This window comes from Strigops habroptila, chromosome Z, assembly GCF_004027225.2.
Source record: "Strigops habroptila isolate Jane chromosome Z, bStrHab1.2.pri, whole genome shotgun sequence".
Lineage (NCBI taxonomy): Eukaryota > Metazoa > Chordata > Aves > Psittaciformes > Psittacidae > Strigops > Strigops habroptila.
In genome coordinates this window covers 15,231,121-15,253,874 of record NC_044302.2, presented here as the reverse complement: position 1 = coordinate 15,253,874, position 22,754 = coordinate 15,231,121, and the positions used below count along the sequence as shown (strand labels likewise).

Here is a 22,754-nt window from a genome sequence, read left to right as displayed (position 1 = left end):
AAAAAGAGCAATAAAAGGGAAGAGGAAGACGCTACCCTTTTGAGTGCTAATACGCAGGTTAATATGGATGTGGATGAATATGTGTTAGCCCATGATAAACAGTGCTGTACATTAGCTGGGATGGCAGCATGGTTAGGTTTGTTACACGCTGTGGACAGGGTCCTGCAGCCCTGGGCTCTTTCTTCCAGCAGTTTGGTTTCAGCACAGCAAGGGTTCACTGCCTGCCGGGGAGCAGTGAAAGGTGACTTCTTTAATGTTGCAAACACGGCTATTTGTAGTTCTGGGTAGTTTGGTACTTTTTTATTCAGTATGTATTCCTTCTTGTTTGTGAAATTAAAAGTGTAAATGTTTAGCAAAGATAGTGTGAGGAATCACTTGAAACAGTGCCGCAACTCTTGAAGGACAATAGTTTTGTTTTTGAAGCTTTTAGTTACAAAAACAGGGCAATGTAGAAAAATCTGTCTGCCCCAGTTGACCGTCCCGCCTTGCCATGGTGACACACAAACTCCCAGCAGTAAATCAGGGTGAAAATGGCCAGTTCCAGCCTCTTCCTGGCAGGATGCACGGTATCGAGTGATCATTGCTCTGGGAAAACAGTCTGTGTAGCCAGGAACTGACTTTAATCTGTAAAAAGTGCTGGTTGACAATGTAAAACCTGATTACCAAGTAAAAAAGTTAAACAGATTCCTGAATCAGATGCTCCCTTTTGAAAATAGAGGTTGCAGATATGTGTACAAACATACATACACATGTACAGATATTTATGCTGTGTCTGAAATACTACACTGAATGTACACATCTGTGTAAGCATCTGTGATATCTCCTGGAGAAACCCCCAAATACGTCTGTAAGTACATCCTGTTTCCAAGTACCTGGTCGGAGAGAGCACTGAACTGATATATATTGGGAAACCAATACCCTGAATGGTTAGCACCAGAAATATCAATGTGGGGGATAAATTTAGCTGGGATGGCAATTCTGTTATCTTAAGATACATTGAAAATGATCAGTGAAAGCTTCGACATCTAAAAATGGTTCATCCCATCTGTGCATGCATGTTCGCTGTAGCTCTTGAGCATCTTTGTCCTTTTCTCACCTTGCAGCATCAGACACATGGACAATGCAGGAGCATTGCTCAGGAGTGGTAAGGTTCCATGGGAATCGGTAGATGAAGGGATGCCATGAAGGATATGTCTTTCTCCTCAGGTTTGTGTGTTTAAATGTAGATCACCAAGACCTCTTTTCAAAAGTTCAATTCTCACTTGTGGTTCTCCCTCCTAGTGCAGCCACTAAGCTGTGGATAAGCATGGATAAAGAATATTTAGCAGCCAGTGTTCCCTATTCTTGTCAAACACACAAATGTTAAATGTAATTGAATGAAAAATAACTTTTATTAAGAACTAGCTATGCCTCCAGAAAGTGAAGGACTTCAGAATTAAGATCATGATAAAGCATGAAGGATGGAGAAATCATTGGGCTTTTTTATTTCTTTAGCAATGAATCTCTTGTTAGATTGAGTCGCTCTCCCAGCATTGCATTTTCTCACTGGCATCCCCCAGGCATGACCTGCTCCTGCAAAGGAGCTGTGTGTCCCCAGGGAGCAAACATCAGCCATGTGTCCTGCGGGTGGTGGCTGTTGGGGCACCTCACCCATGGCCCAGAGATCCTCTGCTCCAGAAGCCACCACCGGGGAGCAGGCGAAGGTCTGTAAATGGCTATGTGCTGCCTCCTCCTCAGCGAGCTCTTAGGGAAAGCTGAAATCAGCCTAATGAGGGTGGGCAACCAGGAGCCACTTCTGGGAAGCAGTGGGAGGATCCAGGCTGGTAAATGATTTCAACAGGATAAACACATCACTTTCTATCAGTCTCTTCTCATTTGGGAACAGGCCTGTCTTTTCTTCCCTCAGTTAAGCTCAATTATGTGTAGAAAGACAAAATCCATGCATTTCCTCTTTAAAGTTACAGAATAAAAATTAGGTGAATAGGTAGGCTCTTATTTTTCCTGTCTGTGCCCTGGGACGTTTTCAGAAAACTTTAGTAGTGTATGTATAAGCTGCTTTCCAACTCGCTGGTAAATGATTTTTCTTTTTTAGCTCTCAGATTTTATTAGATTTGAATTTTTGTTCTCATTTCTGTCCATAAAAGTGCAAAAGACTGCTTTGAAACCATACCCTTTCTGGCAAGTGTGAAATAAATTATATCCAATCCCTATTAGGTTAAAAATGAAATAATCTGATGTACATATATGAATTGGACTCCAAGGTTTAGGAAATTGTAGAGTGGCAGGAGGTGATGGCATAAATTGATGGAGACTAATTCCATGCTCTGTATTTAAAGTTCAGTGTTTTGTGAGCATGTGGATCCTATAGCTTGATTGAAGCTGTACATTATACTCTGTGAATGAAGGGTTAGTGTTAATAGCTGGGGTGAACTAAGATGTTTCAAGCTCCACTTTTTTCAACAGTCAAATGAAATTCTCCTAAATTACTGCAAGGGTTGTATGATTTTTTTTCTTTCTTGTTAAATTACTGTGACGTTCCCACCCTCTTCCCCAGTGGTGATGTTGAATCTTGTTTTATAAGAGAAGGATCATTACGTATAATCAGGCAATTTAAACAAATGATCTCTTAGCTCAAGGAGACATATACTGTAATATAAAGTTGCTGAAATGAAAAGCTGTTGTTCCAAACACATCACACTGTATTTTTGCGTTATTAAAAGCTCTCTTGGTTTGGATCAGAAAATGGCCCTGGCTGCCAGAAGTTTGGGGTTTTTCACTGATCACTGACCTGTCGGCTGGTGCTTTGATGACAGCACAACAGTGACGGGGGTTAGGGAGTATTAATCTGTCTTGTTTCCAGTTAGAATTTAAATGATGTTAACTAGCTTGCTTTGAATAAGGAGATACTACAAGCCCAAACCCAGCTGTGTCAGAACACTTGGGGGAAAAAACTGCAGCTAATGACATTTCAGAAGGTGTTGCTGCCTACAAGACCAGTTGTGAGTGGTTATTTTAAGGCAGTGCAGACACATGAGACATGTGGAAGATGATCCTGAAGTAAAGGGGTTTTTTAAAAGGTATCACTTAAACTATAGATTTGGAAATAGGGAAGGTTGGTTTCTTCACATTTACCTGTTGTTTGGGTGGGAGAGAAATCCAAAGTATTTGTTAAAAGTGTTCTCCATGGATGGTCTGTAGCCAGCTTCAGATGTTCATTCCTGCACTTGTCTGCAGGGCTGGCTGTGATGGGACATCCAAGGTGTGGGGACGGAAAGGTGAAGCTGGAAAGGGGGAGTTGGGAGTGAGCTGATTTACCTTCTGGCACTCCTGGAGTTGCTTTTGAAATTCTCCCTTCCCCTCTTGGTCCTTTCAGAGTGCAGGTTACATTTCTGTGGGTACCCAGTAAACATTTGGGCTGTCCGTCATTACCCTGGTTCCTCTTCTGTGATCTCGTTACTTCCATGTAAATAAGTGATGAGTCTGGTTAAAAGAGAAGGCTTTGCTCCAAATTGCACTGACTCAGCCCAGAAACAGGCTTTTTAAAGCACTCTCCAGGTTCAGCAGAGTGGGTGGAAATGTGGTGTTTTAGGAGACTGATTTGTGATTTTGATCAGAATCTATCATATAAACACAGATGGGGGGGCCGGGGGAGACTCAATCATGCATTACCTTATTTAAAATGCAAGCAAGTTCAATTTTTTTTTTTTTTGAATGAATGTCTGTAGATCATTTTAACAGAGCAGGAGATTTCTTTTTTCCCTTCAAGGTTTAAAGGATCATAGCAAGCCTCAGCTCTTTCACATGTTCTGCGCTCTGGAAAGATGAACAGAAATGTCCAAAACCCCAAAAAATCCCAAACCTGACGTTTAAGTAGGACATAAGATGCTGTATAACATTAAATACCTTAAGTTCTCCAGCTTCGTAGTCTTTCGTATGTTGGAGCTTTTGGCGGGCAGAGGTGAGGCTGCGTTATCGGGGTGAACAATCAGAAGTTCTGACATGTCGTGCCTTGGTGTCAGGCTGTCTGTTGAAGTAAGGAGTGGGTAAGTGCAATATTGCTCATATTGCCAGTTTATGTGAAAAGATATGGAGGAGCCATGTCCTCTTTCCCTGAATTGAATCAAAGAGATGTTTCAGTAGTCTGCAAAGTGAAGAATACATGATTATTGCATGTATTTAGAAGAAAGTTTGTGTCTGTTGCTTCCCAGACAGAGACTGTCACAAAACCTTGTCTTAACAAAAAAGAATGAGTTGACATTTTTAGACAAATTGCTTGCATGATGGAGGCGAAAGGATGTCTGTGCCTTTATCGATCACAGGCTTGGCTTTCTGATCAATAGAAAGTTTTACATACACTTGAGTGACGTTCACCTTAACAGCCCATCCTTGAAACCAGTCAGCACTAATACTAACTGATGGTTTCCCAGAACACTGCAGTGTCTGTAACTCATACAGAAGGGAGGTTGGCAGTCAATCCCCTCTCTACCATATTGCTTTTTAGACAGTTCATGTGTCAGTGTGACTCAGAGTCATTTCTGTACTGATCTGTGCATGGCCAAAGCACACCTGCATCGTGAAGCATGAGTAAGCGTGGACCAGGCACAAAACCAGCTTTTATTTACTGTAAGAATTCCATAAGATTATATAACTCTATCAGGAAATCAAGAGAACAACAGCAAAATCTCATTAACAGGGAAAAATACAAGTGTGGATAGGAAATACATTCAGATGTCTTAAAAATTTATAGAGGGTCTCCTCTTCGCTGACCCATTGGCTATGGATAAAATTTGCCTTGGAAAAAAATATTAGTTTAGCTAAGTAACCCTGTTTGCCTCAACTGTAAATTAATTATTTGAGCATTTTTTATAGTGGCTAGCTTGAACGGAAGTTCTTTGTTTTGAAAGGTAGGCTCTTTTGTGCATTTTTTCTGTCTGTTTGGCTTTGAGGAGGAGATTTGCAGCTTATAAGAAGTCATAAAAGAAACCATTCAAGCTTCGGGGACTTGTTTTACACACAGCAAAACTACCAGCAGTTACAGTTTGTCCATGTATTTGCATTTGAAGGTCTTCTTTTCCAACCTAGTTAGCTCTGTGATTTGCATGTGGTTCAGATGTGGGAAGTTTATTCTGAATGTCATTTTATAATTCCTATTATGGTATCTTGTATTTAGGGAAGTGGGGCTATTTTCATTCTTCAAGTCCTGTCCATTTAGTCCACGGAAATTTAAATACAAAATGTTATGCAAGTTGTATTTCTTTAAGCTTCTGTCAACGTACTGGCTTGAACCATGTGTGGAAATCCCCACACCCCGTTTCCCAGACTTAGCAGTACTTGTAGGAGACAGGACTTACAGTTTTGGCAGTCTTCCTCCCGACAGGGAGGAAGAAGACCAGAAATCAAAACAAGCAAATAAATATGACAAGGAAACTTTGCAGAACACAAAGCCCTGACAGGAGCACTTGTCAGAGAGGAGCAGACACAATATAATTTGCCTCCAAGTAAATATGGTTTGAGCTAAGGTTATTCCCTGTGGCCTCTGCCCATAGGATAGGGATTTTAATAGCTCTGGAGGTGGAAGCAGAAGGGGCTGGCAGCAATACGAGGGGGGATGAGGGTGTTTGCTTGCAACCTCTTTGTTTCTATAGATACTTTCCGAGTTGCTGGCTCGAGCATTGCATTTACTCTTAAATTAGGCCTTTCTTTTCTGTATCACAGCTGCAGATTTGGTTGGTTCGTTCCCTCTTGGCTCCCAAATACTTATGAAAAAATTAGCTCTAGTGGGACTATCCTGATGAACTCACCTGACACCACTCCTGCATTTCTGCACGGAGGCTGAAGAAGTGCGTGTCCCCCATAGCTGCTGCTGGTCTGTGTGTTTGCACAAGCATGCAGGCAGCAGGCATTTACAGAAGGGACATGACCGTGCAGTAAACCCAGCCAAGAGCCTCCATGGTTGCTCCTAGAGGAGAGGTTTGCTAAGGCTTGGGTTTGGTTTTGCTTTGGTTGCAACATGCCTCAATATTCACTCCTGGCGGAGAGCAAGATAAGTATGTGTCCCTTCAGCATTTTATGAAACAAAGTAGTGCAGATATCTATAAGTGAGACATGACATGAAGCGTACAGATAGTAAGTTTGGAATAGTTCTGGGAGTTAAGAATTTACATGTCTTTATTAATTATTAGATGTTATTAGTGAGTGACTAAGGAACTGGGAAGCTCTAAGCATTCGTTTGAAGTAGTATACCCAAATTAGGCTAAATAAATAAATAAATCTAAAAAAATGTTGGGGAATGTCTGTTCTAATGAATTTTCTAAATACACAAATCACACTTATTAAATCAGTGGATCTTTTAACTGTAAAAATATTATTACTGTTACACTAGGGAAATCCATTCAGAATTATAAGATATTTGGAAACTCTTTCTATATTTCATTTCAGTGGAAAGGTTCTAAGTTTAATAGGAATAAAAAAAAAGTGGGCTTTGGGATACGGTTTTAAAAGCCAGCTTTCCTCCTTTCTTTGTGTGTGTGCCAATTTTCAATAAGTACTGCGTTCCCCTTTTAGTCTTGTTTGAAATAAACTACATGTATAACAAGATGTTGAAACTTATTTATGGTATGTTAGCACTAAGGACAAGTTTTTAAGGGGTCATAAAAAATATTAGTTTCCACTTTATGGTGGCTGAGTTGCTTTTTCTGCAAATTAAATTTGACGCTATGAAGGGATAGATGTGATATATGTAACCTTCTCTCCCTCATTGTAATTTCTTTCACTTTAATGCAGCCAGCAAAACCTGTCTTTCTAGTAGAAAGAATCTCAGCTGGAGAATTTCCCTTGACCTGTACCATGAATTTCAGCAGTAGGAAAGTGTGTGGTTATTCCTTGTGACTGAAGAAGCTCTTCTTATGGCAGAGGAGGCAGGATGAGGTGCTGGATTCTCCATGAATTAGCTTTACACCTGCTTTTATTTACCCTTTTATCTCTATTTCACTTTACAGTATTTATTTTATACCACTTGTGTGTTCCTTCATCAAAATATTTAGGGTTGTGTACAAATAAGTCAGACTCCCCCATTAGTATTTAAGAAGCAGTACAGAAGAGTATATTGTTTTATTATTAAAATACAATTTATGAACCAGAAATGATCATAGATGCAAATTTATACTTTGCACATTTTTTTTCCTTAATAAGAATATGTATATTTTCATCTGGGGAGGAAGCAGCATTAAAATGAGCGAGCCTGGGGAGTATTGCCACACACACAGACACACACACACATATGCTTGCATGCACAAAAGAGCCACAGTGAGCTGTGTGCTCTAGAAGCAAACTCCTTCGAATGGCCCTTGAAAACCCGTGCTGGCTCGGGAAAGCTGAAGCTCTCCTTGTTCAGCTATCAAGGTCCTGATCCCCTGCGATGGGGATCCCGTGATGGTGGCAAAGTGCATGTGCTGGCAGCCTAGAGTACTTCTGCATTTGGATCCCTGGGTCTTTCTGGCTGGGACCAGCATCTCAAGAGGAGGGGAAAGGGGGAAATAACTCCACTCACCAGATGGGTTTTTCCAAGCCCTCATAGCTCTAATTAAAATGGCTGGTCAGGAAAAGCCTCCTCTCTTTTCCTTTCCCTGTGCTACCTACACTGCAAACAGAGCTCACCAGTGAAAAAATGCCTGAGTTGGAAGGATTAGCATTAAAAATCATGTATTTGTTTAGGCTGAGGTGTAGAAATCTGGTCAAAGACTTTTTTTTTTCAGCTGTGATTAATAGCCCTGGATGCTGAATGGGGTGTTTGTGGAGGGAAGTGGGATGCTAAACAACATGTTTGGTGCAGCAGCTCTATTCCTACCGGAGCTCAGTGCAGAAGGGACAAGGGCTTTAGGTGTAACATAGTAAAACCTGCCTTGAAGAATTATGAAGAGACTTAAACATGTATAAGAGTAGAGTTGTTGTGTTCTTTACCATTTCATCAGGGACTCTCAAAGTAATTGCTGCTGTTCAGGTAATTTTCTGTTATTTTTATCACATTTGCAAGTGTGGATTTTTCATGAGCATTTGACTCTCTGCCATGAACCTAAGTCTGAAAACTGGGGTCGTCTGCCATCTGGGACAGCTCTGGATAGAGGCTGACAATAACATCACACCCGATCCACGTGAAATGGGAGATGTTGCCTCCGCTTCTGTTGGATCTGGATGAAATTGGTAGTGGAAAAATTGCAGTGAAGTGGGACTTGATTCACAGTGATGGTGAGATGAGCTGGAGGGTATTGCATCCTGACAGCAGCTCCTTGCTGAAGGAAAGGAAAAGGCTACTCGTCGTCCATGGCAGAGGGTCTGGAGGGATGTGGCTCTTGGTCTGACCATAGCAGGTGGGACAGTGAAGCTGTTTTTTTGGTGAGTTTTTATTACAGAGCTGCATCAAAACTGAATGGTTTTGACTAAGCAGAATGCATAAGGGCAATGCCCTTCTGCAGTGGGGAGTGGGGAATGGGCAATGGGGAGTAGACTGAGGTAGGGTGTGCTCAGTCTGCTCGTGCATGTAAATCTCTCTGTGTTTTACCAAAGCAGGAGGTAGTGTAAGGAGTTATGGCCCCACTGCCCATCTGCAGATCCTACTCATCTACTTCTATTGTTCTCTGGTTAGTTTTATAAAAGTTTGTGTAAATTAATTTCAGAACGTTCCCCTTTCTTTGTGTCATGAGTCCGTGTTAGATGTTAATATTTCAGCATCCTCATTAGCTTCCTCAAGACAGAGCCAGCACATGTAAACTATTTTATTAGGTGTCCTGCTTACAGAGAAACTTTAAGGCCCTAATGTGAAAATAGTGCTCTTTATTTATTTATTTTATTTTCTTCTGGACCTGCATCCTCCCTGCGCAGCCCAGTGTTTGGACTTCGTGGTGCTTTGGCTTCATTCTGAAACTTCATTTCATTGTAGCCATTTCTTTATGTTCAGGAAACAATGAAGGCCTTTCTGGCATCCCTTTGGCCTGTACCATCCCTCCAGCTGAACTCTGCCATGTGCACCTTGTCCCTGCCAACTGCAACTCTTGAGTCTGCTGTCTTCCAATGCAATGCCCCATGTCCCATGCGTTTGTAAACACTGTGATACCTGAGGCTTGTGTACTTTCTCTCACCAGGGATCTGTGCTCAGAAAGACATAGGGGGTAGCAGACCTTTCACTAGTACAACTTCTACTCCCAGAGTTTGGAGGAAGGTGTAAGAAATTGCAAGTATTTGAGTAGCAGCTTGATCTTTGTTCTTGGTGACCCACCAACTTTTCATGGGTCTCTTGCATCATTGTCTTGTCTTTGGGTAACTTCAACCTGCTTTTGCATTTAGATCACTTCACAACTTGCAAATTTTACTCATGGAAAGTCCTGGCCATGAATTGTATGTGTGTTAATTCCCCCTTTCTCTACTTTACTTGTTTCATTTAGGGTTTCAACACATACGTGTTTCTGTCATCCAACAGCGTTCCAGGTGGAGCAGAATATTTAAACTCTTGGTTGCTGAAGTAAAATACATGATTTTATGAGCAACATGGGGAATGCCAGATTCACCTGGTTTGTTTCATTTGAGCTTTAAAGCACCTGTTTACTTGTAGTAGATCTATTTTTGAAAGAAGGTGCAGACACTATGGTGACAGTTGCCTTAGAAATGCATATCATAATGCAGGGAGGAGCGCACCCACAGGCAGCTGGTGCTTGCCATCCACTATTCCTATCCACAGGAGCTGACCACCCTGCACCCCACGTCCTCGTGCATCTCCAGTTCCCTCACAATCTCATTTCTCCTTCTTCATGCCTATGCTCTTGCCTCACCAGAGCTGGAGTGGACTGTGCTGGGGCTCAGTCTGACCAGGACAGGTAAGGATAGGGATCCTGAGTGCTCCCAACCGTTTCCATTGGAGCTTATTGCAGATAATGGATCTGGAGCTGCAGCACATCAGTGGGAGCTCTGTGCCGGGTGGGATGTGTCCTTTGGGCTGGGTGGTGTATGCCCCACTGGTCTCATGGCCAGGCAAACTCCAAGCAGAAAATGCAGAAGGATCCACAAATCCCAGTCCCCTTCCTGCATTTCTGAGGTGCAAGCAACAGTTGGAAACCAACAATGTTGAAAGAGGATTTTCTCCAAAAAAGGCAGGAGGAGGATGAGGAGGCACCAGAGATGGGTTCCCTGTACTGGTGACACAGGAAGGTGGCACAGCCTGCCACAGGGCAGAGGGGGACCAACACACACCCACTGTTTCCATGAGACAGAACAGTGGTTATGGTGCTTCATGATGAAACCAGGGGAACCTAAACCTGAATGTTCCCAGTGTCAGCCATTGCTGGGATGGTTTTGCACCAGCATGCTGGGAAAATGTGGTTCTCATGCCAAGCTGAAGTGCTCCTGCTGTGAGTCTGATACGTAGCACAGAGCAGGGGCTCTGCGGCCAGGTGCCTCTTCCAAGGCAACCTCTAAATTCATGAACATTTCGCAGCTTAAGTAGTATGTATTGCAATTAAAAGGAAAAAAAAAAACCAAACCCAATACCCGGCCCTCTGGGGATTAACCTTAATGACAGGCTGTAAGAAACATCAGTAAGAGTATTGATCCTAAATCTATAATGTAAAGTGTGGAAATGGGGTGACTGCAGGCCCAGTTTTAGGAACTATAATCTTCATGTATTGCATGTATAAGATGGGGGGTTGGGACTAGATGACCTTAAGGTCCTTTCCAACCCCAACTCTTCTATGATTCTATGATTCTGTGATCTTGAGAGCAACCTGAAACGCTGTCTGCATTTTATTACACTGTACACTTGTATTTATTTACATAATAGATTTTGATGGGAAATATCTGTCTCCAGTGCAGTTTGTGAATTAGAAACACAGAAACTAAATATGAGCACTGGGAATAAATATGCTCTAGCCTGTGAGTCAGGTGTGTGGTAGGGCTGTGATTAGCCGTTGTGCATGTCCTGCGGTCTTCCTTGTCTTACAGAGATGAGTTTTTATTTACAACAACCCCTTTCTTTCTCTTGTTGCAGTTACATTAAGTTTTCCTGTAGTGTTTGAAGAGGCAGGCCTGTTAGCTGTGCGCAGATTTACTGCACGGGTTTAAGCTAATGGATACTTATCAGGCAGGCTGTGTTTGGTGATCGTCCATCATTTGCTCATTAAACAGTGTATCTAAGTGATTCTCATTTCCTCCCTGCCATGTCTGGAAAGGAGGAAACTAGACACATTACGATGGAATATTAATGTCCTGGAGGATTTAGCCACCCATAATTAGATCTCCTTTGCATAAACCTGCTAGTGCTACCTTATTTTGTTGTTTGTCTTGTTCTTCTTAATCACCTTCACATCATCGTCTGTTCCTAACAATCTTTCTTCAGTTTTCCTTTGTAATTCTGTCCCATTCGTCTCATCCTTCTTCCCTTTTTATTTGTTGTCTTTTTTTTCCTGTCTTTTTTTCTTCCATTTTTTTTTTCCCCTTTTCCCTAACCTAGAGAGCATAGCAGCCTGGGCTTCCCCACTCCTCCCTCCTTCACACAAAAAGGCTGAGTTTGTCAGCAAAACCTACAGTCTCTGCCAAGCCCTGTTACTGACTTGGGAGAAAAGCAGCTAGAGAACTTGTGCAAATTCAGGCTCTAAACTAGCTAAACAAGCCATGTCAGTAAACCCTCTTGTCTTATGCCCTGGCCTGCTGGCCCATGAAAGGACTAATATAACGGTCCTATGTAAGGTGGAAAAACCCCTCCTGGCTGAGGGCCACCAGTGGCAGAATGGGCTGTGCACTGAGGAGAGAACAGGAAGGTGGCTGTGGAGCAGTGAGTGATTGTGCTGAAGACTATGCACAGTTCCTGTGGGGGATCCTGGGTTAGGGCATGGGTGAGGAGTACACTGTCACCTCTCTGGGGATGCCCTGGTGTCCCAGTGCTCAATTCCACCAGCCACCAGGGAGAAAATTGACAAAGCATTGCTAAAGCTAAATGGAAATGATCACGCAAACAAGCAAATATCTAGTAAACACGGGGAGACCTGGCAGGAATCCTCTCGCAAAGTTGATTTTCCGAAGTAGTAAATCGGCTCAAATGGCTGGTGTAAAGCACACCTGGCTGCTTCCGCTGGGTACCTTTTTGCTCCCCTGAATGTGGCTTTGGAGGCATCAGGGGATTTCCCTTTCCTTTTAGCTGCAAGATATGTTAAATGCATTAGGATGCACTCTCAGGCACCTATTCTCAGTACACTGGTGAAGCCTCATAGAACTTCCTGTTTTGCTGCTGAATGTGCAGGTTTCCTTCTGCACACCGTCGGGAGGAAGCCCCAGCCTGCTGACAAAGATGGGCAGCAGTTCCTGGTGGGTTCCTCATAGGCAGCGTGCCTGGGCTCAGGGCTGGCTCTGCACTCTGCTGTGCTCCTGAGCAGTGGGATGCAGCTCTGCTGCAGTGGTGCTTCGTTTAAAACCAAATGTGTCCATTTTTCATGCCGCTACATTCCTTGCCGACTTCTGCCTCACTGCTATAAGGAAGTGGAGGATCTATCTAACAGGGAACATAAAAGCAAGAGAGAGGGAAAGCCTTATAAAAGGTTGGGAGGTGATCTGAACAGAGGGGGTTACCTGGCTTCTGCTCAGAGTAGCCATTCCCAAACTTTTTACTTTATTTATTTGCTGTATGCCACTGCCGGTTGTTGTAGCAGTTCCAGGTGCCATGCAGGACTGAACTTCTCTGGGTGGTAGGCTGAGTGAGAGCAGAGGTATTCTCCTCGTCTTTCAGTGTGAGGAGCAAGCCTATCCGCACCTTTCCAAAAGACAGACTCCAGATGTGCATGGAAAATACCAGGCTGTTTAAGGAGTTCATATTGTTAAGATCCTTTGTGCTCCTGCCATGCCAAGCAGCTGGAAACTGGCTAATTTACAATCCTCAGTCCAAAAATTTTTGAGCATCCTCAACTCCCTTTGGCTTTGTGGAGAAGGAAGCTGTTCTGCATTTTGCAGGATTAAGAGCGCTGTATCAAATCTGAGGCTACAGGAGCTGTGGGATGAGTTGTGGTGGATAAATGGTGGTTGGATGGGGCTATTCTGTGTCCTAGGCTGATACAAGAGCATGTAATTTCATGTGATGGGAGGGATGGAGCAAAGGCTAGGTAGGACTGCACAGAGATGTGTGTCTGAAAAGCAGCAAAGAAGCCTGAAGATTACAGAAGATCACAGAGCTCTTGCTTGTGAGTACCTACAGCGAGGTCAGGGAAAATGCATGATTATTGTGTGACTGGCTTACAATGCGGATTGGTGCTGGGGTATTTCTCCAGAGGGAAAGCTGTGAATCTTGGTACATACATTACAGCTAATACACAAGCGTTGTTTTGATTTCCACAGGTTTATCTGAGAGCCTTCTGTCATCAACAAAATCTGACAAAATCGTCCAAACTAAAAACTGGCACTAGCATTTTCTGCACTCAAACTATTCTGTATTTGGTGTTTTCAAGGGCTGGCCCTGGTCCTGAATGCAGCTCTTGGTAACGGCCCTGGTTCAGGAGAATTCCTCTGTCAGCTAGGGGACTTGCTTGTAACCCAACATATTTTGCAGCAGTTTCTCAAACTGTCACAGTTCCTGACATTTTAGTTAGCATACTGTGGAGTTCTTACATTATGGGAAGTGTTAAACTGGTCCTTGTGGTCCTTGAAGCCTGTGTGATAGGATAAGGGAGCATACACATGCCATCTGAATTACTGAGGGGCTGTTGCTCACTTGTAAAGCTTGATTGCATCTAGAAATCAACATTTGGTTCAGAAGCGTCTTACTTTGATAAGGTTAACTTCTTCCCTGGGAGTGATAAAGTGTTAAATAAGCACTTCGACTGTGAATGGAGTTCAGGTAATGGTAGCCCCATAAATAGATGTTCTGACTCTTAGAGGAACGGATGCTGAATCCCTTCAGAAGTTTCTCTGAGCACAAAGAACTGAAATCTTGGAGCCTGCAGCACTTATGATCTAGCAATTAAATAGTTATCCTTGGAGAACATCTGAGACGAGCAGGCAAAATGCAAATATTTGGTGTGTGGGAGTGCTGTTCTGTGATGCTGCCATTGCCCATGATTCCTTCTCATGTTGGCCCTGTCCTTGTTCTGGCTCTTGCATTCGGGTCCCACAATCACTTGGAGCAGAACAGAAGTCTTTTCCAGGCATGACAGCAGTGAGTCTTCCTGCGTAGGGGCAGAGCAGGGAGGGGAAGCAGACATGAGTGCTCCCACTGCCAGTGATGTCCTGCCTGCACCAGGCCACGGATGGGCAGTGCACAAAGTTAATGCTCTTCTGAGCTGGCTAACAATAAGATTTTCTATGCTGCCAGAGCAAGGCTATTTTCAAGTCAAACCCAGCCTTCCTGGAGGGTTTCAGCTTCATAGATGCCCCCAAATTTTACCAGAGATACATCTATTGTAGCAGGCATGCTGTTGAATGAGTTTCCTGTAACTATCTCATAATCATCCCCCAGAAGGATGAAGCTAAGGGAGTGTCTCTAGCTTTTTATTTCCAGTATTTTATCTCTGTGTGCCAGCAAATACTATGGGCCATTTACAAAAGAGAAGAAAAAAAGTTAGTGCTTTTAAATAGAAATACAGTGCTGTGAATGTTGGTATCAAGGGTCAGTACTTGACTTGGAAACTGTTTCTTGCCCATTTCTTTTTCTAATCAACTACGTAGTGAATTTGGCACTGGGAGAGATGTGTACCCTCTCTGTTGGTGTGGTGTGTTGCACCTTGGGTGTCATTCTGTTGATGACCCATGGAGCAGAGTGGGACTGAATTTCTGTCCTCTTGCCGTATTGTCTCTGTGTTACTGAAGGAGTAAAAATACGCTTTCCAAAGCATTTGAAAATGATCCTTTGGATGGAGAGAGCAAGTAGAGACAAGAGAAAGAGTGTAATTACACAACAGCTTCTGTGGTTTAAACCATGGCTTAATGTGAGGCACACAAAATAATGTGGGAGAAGACAAGGTGAGTTTATGAAGGAAAATGGGAAGTGTCCAGTGAAAACATGGAAAGTGCCCTTGAGAACATTCTGCCCAAAGCTTAACATCAATGATTTCGAATGTCTTAATTTTCAATGCCCAGTATGAAATGCCTCTAAAACTTCAGGAAATGCTGATCCTTCACCATTATGTCACCAGAACTCCTGTAAAGTCATTAGTGCTGATACAAGATCTCTAGTTGCTTTATAAAATCTCGTCTTTCCATGTTAAACTGCGCTTGCTGTTTCCTGTGTTATTCCCAAGCTGCAGAGCATTTCAGGTGCATGAGTGGCTTCTGCCCATGCTAAACATCAACAGTGTGGGCTTGCGTGCCCACATGTTTAGAATGGTTAACTAGTATGGATGGAAGCGTCTAGTCCTTGACTTCAGTAGTTATGACTGTGGCTGGTATGTCTCAGAAAACGTATTTTCCTGGTAATGAAACAGGAATTATTTTACTGTGTAATGTATTTTGGAAATGATTGCGTTGAATGCTTTTGTCCTGGATTCAGCTGTGACAGTTATTTGTCTTCTTCCTAGTAGCTGGTGCAGTGCTCTGTTTTGGCTTTAGTCTAAGAACAATGCTGATATCACATCGATGTTTTAGTTGTTTTAAGTAATGCTTATTGTGATCAAGGACTTTTCAGTCTCATGCTCTGCCAGTGAGGAGGGGCACATGAAGCCAGGAGGGAGCAGAGACAGGACACCTGACCCAAACTAGCCAAAGGGGTATTCCATACCACAGCACGTCATGCCCAGTATATGAACTGGGGGTAGTTACCTTGAAGGCCCAGATCGCTGCTTGGGTTGGGCTGGGTATCGGTTGGTAGGTGGTGAGCAATTGTGCATAATTTTTGTTTATTGTTTTTTCCCCTTCCTCTTCCCCTTCCTCTTTTCTTTCCCCTTCCTCTCTTCTTTCCCCTTCCTCTCCATTTTATAGTCCCTCCCCTTGTTATTTCCTTTATCATTATTATTATTATTAGTAGTAGTAGTACATTTCGTTATTGGACTGTTCTTGTCTCAACCCATGGGGTTTACATTCTTTTGCTTCTTCTCCGCATCCTGCTGGGAGCTGGGGGTAAAGGGGGTAGTGAGCGTGGTGCTGAGTTACTGGCTGGGCTGACACCATGACAACTTTGTACCTTCTCACTGGCTTTTTTGCCCGTTACTGCTACTTACATAATAGCGTCAATAAAGTGGGAGTTACTGTACAATGGTCACCTGCATCAATCTAGGTTTCAAGGAATGGTGAGAAAAATATTAAGAAACTGAAACTTTTAACTGAAAAATCAATTTAAGTGAATTACTCCCTGGCTAATATTATGGACTAAGGCTTTTTTTGACTCAGTTGTCAGTAGTGAGAGCTGGAAATTCCTTCACAGCCATAGCAGCTGAATCTGTTCTGGACCCACTCTGCCCTCCTGGGGAGGGTTGGCCAAGCCCTGAGGCAGCTTCTATGGGGTCTGTCCCCTGATGGGGGTCTGTAGGACTCCTCCCCTCCATGCTCAGTGTCATGTCGCCTCATGTGTGACCTGCCCAGGACAGCTGCTGCTTCCCTGTGAGTCCAGCAACAGCTGTGTGCCACTGAGGGCAAATTTTAGCTGCAACTGCTTGGATGTCGAAGTTGAGTTTGGGAGGAAGAAACTGATTATCTTTCCCTCTGACATCTGTGGCTTCTGCTCTTTGCTGAGGCTGAAGTAAAGCCAGCGGTGACACCACTTCAAATGCTGGCTCCTTAAATAACAATTTATATCCTGAAGATTAAGGTGGCCACAGAGGAACCTCTTAGCTCTTGGTTTTATGCCCATTATGGAGAGGGAGCAGAAGCACAGTGGAGATAAGTGTTTCCCTACAACGCTTAGTGCCTGTGACAAAGCCTAATCACCTATTTTTTTTCACCTCAGCCTCACAGACACCCTTGCCCTCCAAACCTCTGAGGCTCTTTAATTACACTGGTGCATAGACCCAATCTTTTTTTGTTGGATGTGGCATGCTTTTGCCCCTTGCTTTTCTGTGCCTGCTAGCTAGCTTAGTGAGTGGATGGGCAAGCAGGTGAGGATCAGCTGCTTGGGTCAGGGCTCCCAACTGGCCATCACTATGGCTATGCCACTCCATAAACCCACCTAACACCAGCTCTAAGCAGTGCCAGCCTGGTCTTGTCCAGTGGTCATGTCCTGCCTGGACATGTTTGGGTACCCCCTCCAGCACTGTGGCGAGCAGCATGGGGTTCTGGCTCTCTTCTCTTAGTGCCTCTGCCCCATGCTCGCTGTCCAAGGAGACGATTTGTTATGCTGTCCTGCTGCCCAAGAGAAACATCGGTCCAATACAGCTGTAGGACCAGGCTCAGCTGTTACTTTTTGTTATAGTTGATCCTATGAAAGATGATGGTTGCTTAAAAAAATGTAAAAAGAAAAGGAAAAAGAAAAAGGGGAAATAGAGGTGTGTCCTTACATGGAGATGCAGCAGTCAGCTGTGTGATGGGTCTATGCAAATATAGGGAAGAACCTGAAACCATGAGTGCAATAATAGAAAGTGAATTTAAGTGTTGTCATCTTCACATACATGTTCTCTGTCCCCCTTTCAGTCATTAGGGAACAAAGCAAATTAATGCCAACAGAGGGCTGACTCAAACCTCTGCCCTCGTGTAAGGGATTCCAAAAAGACATGGTTTTGTTATGTGCTGGAGCCAGCTGCCCTACAGCAGCTCAAGGACTAGAGCAGTCTCCGGTGTTTAACCAACATGAAAGGCTGTGTGTTCTAATATTGCCAATGGCCAGTGCTGATCCCATATACTTCTGTTGACTAGGACTGAATTTATTGCCTTTAAGTATTTTTAGCAGACTAATTTTCTAAGATAAAATATAAAGAAATAAAAAATACTCAGCACAAAGGCAGTAATATAAAAAACTGTCCAAGCAAGACAACCAAAAACTAGTCAAGAATAAAGTATAATTAAAACATTCCATTTGTCTGTTTTGAGTAAGGTACATAAATTGCTTATTTAGTTTTGGAGCAGAAACCTCCCAAATGTATGTAGATTTTGATGCTAAAACAAGAGATACTTTGTGTAAGAGTGAAATTGTATTTAGGTTAACTAGGTCCAGAGTTTTCCTGTTAAGAGATGGGTCAAACTGGGAACAAGATGGTGGTTTACAGAACACAAAATGGTAGGTGAGCCCTGAGGAGAAAGCATGTGTGAGCCAAGCCTGCTCTGCATGTCAGGGAATAGTACCAGTAGCAGCTTCAGTAAACTCCTAGCTCTTGCCTTGTTTTTCTGTCATTCTGAAATTTAATATTGTGTGACATGACCTTTATGCTAACAAAGACTTTCTGGAAAAAGTGTAACTATGTCTCAGGTATGATTTTTCAAAAGAAGGGGCCAAATTCTGTGTTCCTCCATTAGTAAACTTGCAGACTAACAGCGCCGGAGCTGTGCCCTTCTGTGGAGTAAGCATCTGTTCATGGTCTGAACATAAAATTAAAATTTGACAAGGCACTGCCCATGTAAATTCTCTGTTCCTAATGCCACATGATGTCACCACTGACATCAGCCTGATAGATAAACTTACAGAATGCCTGAAGTCCTTACTGGATTGAAAAAAATGGGGAGGAAAGCATAAAAATCAAGAATCTTGTGATGGAAGTGTAAATATCAGTGTAAGTAATCACTGGAGCAGGTTTGAGGGCATGGGCATATAGGTCCTGTCTGGTCAACAGGGGTTGTGCTTGTGGCTTTGCAGTATGGTTTGGATTCCAGTTCCAGAATTATGTAGAATTTGTATTTGAATCCAGCATAATTTAGATAAAAGGGTTAGAGATCAATCAGTGCATAGAGGAAATACTTTTCATCAGGAAGTAAAGCCCCATGATTTGCTTTATTTGGTGTCACGGTGACAGAGTAGGCAGGTAAAGATGATCAACTTTTGTAACTAAAAAGAATTTCTGCAGCTACCACTTTCAAATGCCCAGTCTGACATTAGTAACAGCAGGATCGGGCTGTTTTTTTACCCTGCTTGTTGTCAGTCAATCTCTTACTTATTTTCAAGATTGTAAGAATCAAATGACGTTTTATAATGCTTAACAGGCAGAAGGTTATAGATATGTCACTTGCAAGTGCTGAGCACCTGGCTCTGCCGGCTTTCACATCAGCAAGCCTTAAACGCAGTTATTTATGACTACCATATTACCAAACATGGTTGTGCATTATAATAGTGATTTTTAACTCTGAACTATGAAAAATACGGAAGCTATCACTAGGTTCTGAATATGGCTAATATGTTAGTATGTTGAGATAAGTCAGGCAATTTTCCCTTCATAGGACAGTTCTTTGCCATGATCTGTTACAGGTCTACATTTTACAATGGCAACTTTGCATATGCAAGTTGTTGTGAATATGCAACATTTCAGCTACAAATACTTAACAGCTAGTGATATTTAAACCTCTGTTAATATTTCACATGAACTTACTGTTACCTGTTCAGGAAGAAATGCAAACAGAAATCCCATATTTAGGTTAAAACAAAGAGAAAATTTCTTTACTAAATTTCTACCTTATGAGTTATTTTATAGAAAGCAGTAAGTTCTTTTTCACCAGTGCAGAAGTCTGTTTTAATATTTAACGTCATAGTGGACCTAGTTTTCTTTCCAGTTGGTTTATTTAGCAATCAAAACTTATTTTTGTTCTTTTTCAGTTGAAGAGGGTGAATCTTCAGATTTTGCATTGACCTGGGACTCGTCAGTGACTCAGTCAGGTAAATATTTTAAGTTCTTCTGATTGCAAAAACTGCCAGAAAGCTGCCAGGCTTTTTACAGGAACTGTATTTTGTATGTCACATTCCTGTCTCAAATCCAAGACTACCCACTGCAACACAATTTTTATATCAGTTCCATATGGTCAATAAAATCTATTACATACAGAGACTAATATACTCTTATCCTCCGGAGAGCCATTCTTTCTTCTTGTAGGCATACCGAAATGGGTTGTGATTTCTCCAGTATAACCACTTTGAAGTTTTCTGCAATGGGCACTGTTGCACATTCATTCCAATCTAATTACATAAAAGCTGCTTTAATAGGAATTTTAAACCTCGGTCTCAACTGGAATGTGTGTATTTCTCCTCTTGGAGGAAATTGCAAAGTACTGTCAGGGCTGGAGAATGAAAGTGGTACATTGCTATGGTAGAGGGATTTAACATTTGAACCAGCTTTTGGTCTGCTTGGTAGTAATATCACTTAAACATGTGTCTGGAGGTTGTTCATCTGTGTCATGTTTGTAATTTGAATAAAAAGAGGCTCAAGAAACTGAACAGGTTTGTCTGTAGTTGTGTAATATGTATTGATAATGCAAACGTGCGAGTAAATATCAATTACTTCGTGTTTAAAATAACTAGCCACATCTTAGTCACTGTTAGTGCTCTGTGTAAAGATATTTTTCTGTCTATTATGTCTTTAACAGTTACAAAATTATCAGAATATTTTTTATTTTAAAGCCAGTAAGTCTGTTTCTGTGCTCTCTTCATACTGGACTGTGCAATGATATATTCTTGGAAGCCCAGCAGCAATGTGAAAACAAATCAGAAACGGAGCAGTCATATGAAAATTAACAATGGTGCTGCATTGCTGGTTAGCATGCGTTTTATAAGAGTCTCGGGATGGCTGGCTCACAAAAGACTTTCCTTACTGAAGTCAGAATCTAGCTGGTCTTGAAGGCATAAACTACTTTTATGTGGCACTTTGTGGCATTTCACTTTGTACCAACGGCACTCATTTGCTCTGGGTGCATCTTCTCTGGGCGCTGCGGCTGTTTGGAAGGGTTTGTGTTTCCACGAGTCTTTGATAGCAAATATTGCCGCTGCTGCTGCTGCAAACCCCCAGCTGCGATGTCGAAGGCCCCTTTGTGCCTGGAGCTAACAGCGCATGAAAAGAGCACTCGCCGTCTCTCTTGCTTGACCTTCGTCTCAAACAGCAGTGGAGTGGAGTTACCTGTGTTATTTATCACAAGTCTTGAATTGTACAAAATTTAACACAGGCTGAGGTTCAAAACAGCAGCAACAACAAAAAAAATGATTGCTGTGCAGAGTGGGAGTTAATCTGGGATTCCTAGATGGTATCGGTGACTACGCTGTAAGTAAAAACCAGCCTGTGAAAGGCTTTTCCCAGATTCGTTGTCTTCTCAATTTTATTTCATTTACTTCCATAATTACAGCTCTCATTCAAGACATCGGATGTGGGATAGAATGTATTGTATGTGTGATTTATGGCAGCTTAAGGAGAATGTGTGCTAATAGGAGGATTTTCCTCTCAATATGCTTAGTAGCTACAGATGTCAATCTTCCACGTGTATAAAGATGCAATACAGTAGCCTATCAAGACAGGGTGCAGTGCGTGGGACAGAAGTTGCAGGCTGGAATATGACTGAGGAACTATATAGAAAAAAACTTAAAATGCCCTAATACATGGTGGTGCGGCTGCGTGGAGTCACTGGCTCTTGTGTGGTGTGCCTCCAAAGCTATATTCAGTAACTGAAACCAGTCCCTCAATCCCAGCGTGCGAGACTTTCATTATGTTCTTTTATGATCTTCCTGTTTGCATTAGCTCCAGTAGTGTGATGTTGAAGTTCAATAAAGGGTGAAAAAACATGCTTCAACTTCTTATTTCATGCCCCTTCCTTCCCTGGCCCAGAATGACAAAATTGCCTCCCCTTCCTTGACTCCCCCAAACAGAAAAAACCCCCCAAAAGGCCGAACCTGGGTCTTGTTAACTCTGAAACATTTGCCAGATGTTTCAAATTAACATATTCCTCTCTCTTCTCCTCCTGTATGTGTTTGTACATCTCTGTGTGTGTGCAAACACATACAAAGTAACTTCTGAACAATCCTGTTGGCAGTCTGTGCAGCTGCTGTGATGTGGCAGTTGCAGGATTGTGTGGTACGTAGGGACAGCAAGATCAGGTAGAATGTACATCTTTATTTTTTTTTAATACTACAAAAATATTTATATAGGTGCCGTTGTGGGGAGAGGGGGTGTTTTTGCTGCTCTATCTTGTTTTCTTCATCAAACCAGTAGAATCTATACTGGAAATGTTTTTTGTGAGTACAAGTTGAATCTGCAGGTGTGGGGATGTCCAGGTCACTGTGACAGCTCTCAGTGCCCAGGTCAGGTGCAGGCATTTGTAGATGCAGGACAAGACATGTCAAACTCTGTGTCTCATGGTGGGCTTCTCCACTACTGCAGTGTGCTGAAGGTACACAGTTCATGCATCCCTGGCCGGGCCATGGCACTGGGCAAGGGGGTGCTCACAGGAGCTGCTGAGTGCAGCTCATGGACATTTGGCAGCAGACACGCTGGCAACAGAAATCCTGTGCTCGGATGGGTCTGTTTGGTGATGTCTTAGCACAGGACACCACCCTTTTTCCTATGGTAGAGTATGTGCACAAGTTGCTGCCTCCTATGGCCCAACTGCTCATTCCTGGTAAAACCTGCAGAGGTGAAGTTCTTTTCAGGAATCCAACCCTTGGCATAGTTGCACTGAGGAATTTATTCAAGTGCTTTAAATACAACTAGAAATAGTTTTAGGATTTTTTTTCGTGGTTTTTTTTTTTTTTTTTTTTTTTTTTATGACTACAACTTAAAGGCTGCACACATTAACTTAGAGAATCAGGAAAATCTATAAAGAGCAGAGGCTGCCCTTGCACCAGTGTAAATAATCTGGGTGTCCAGCAGCCCTGTTTAACAATGGGCATATAGAGAATTTCC

At 42.6% G+C, this 22,754-nt stretch overlaps 1 protein-coding gene across 5 annotated transcripts in view; it reads left to right on the top strand.

The window, feature by feature from the left end:
* The window catches only part of ZNF423 (zinc finger protein 423), a 234,053-nt gene that overhangs the window by 22,786 nt on the left and 188,513 nt on the right, over positions 1-22,754 (top strand). For all 5 annotated transcript variants that reach the window (XR_003995063.1, XM_030512116.1, XM_030512117.1 and 2 more), the window contains exon 2: positions 19,691-19,750. Coding sequence is in view for 4 of the 5 variants with exons in the window: in XM_030512116.1 (XP_030367976.1) it covers positions 19,691-19,750 (60 nt within the window). In the remaining variant the exon portion in view is untranslated. The remainder of the gene's footprint in view (positions 1-19,690; positions 19,751-22,754) is intronic.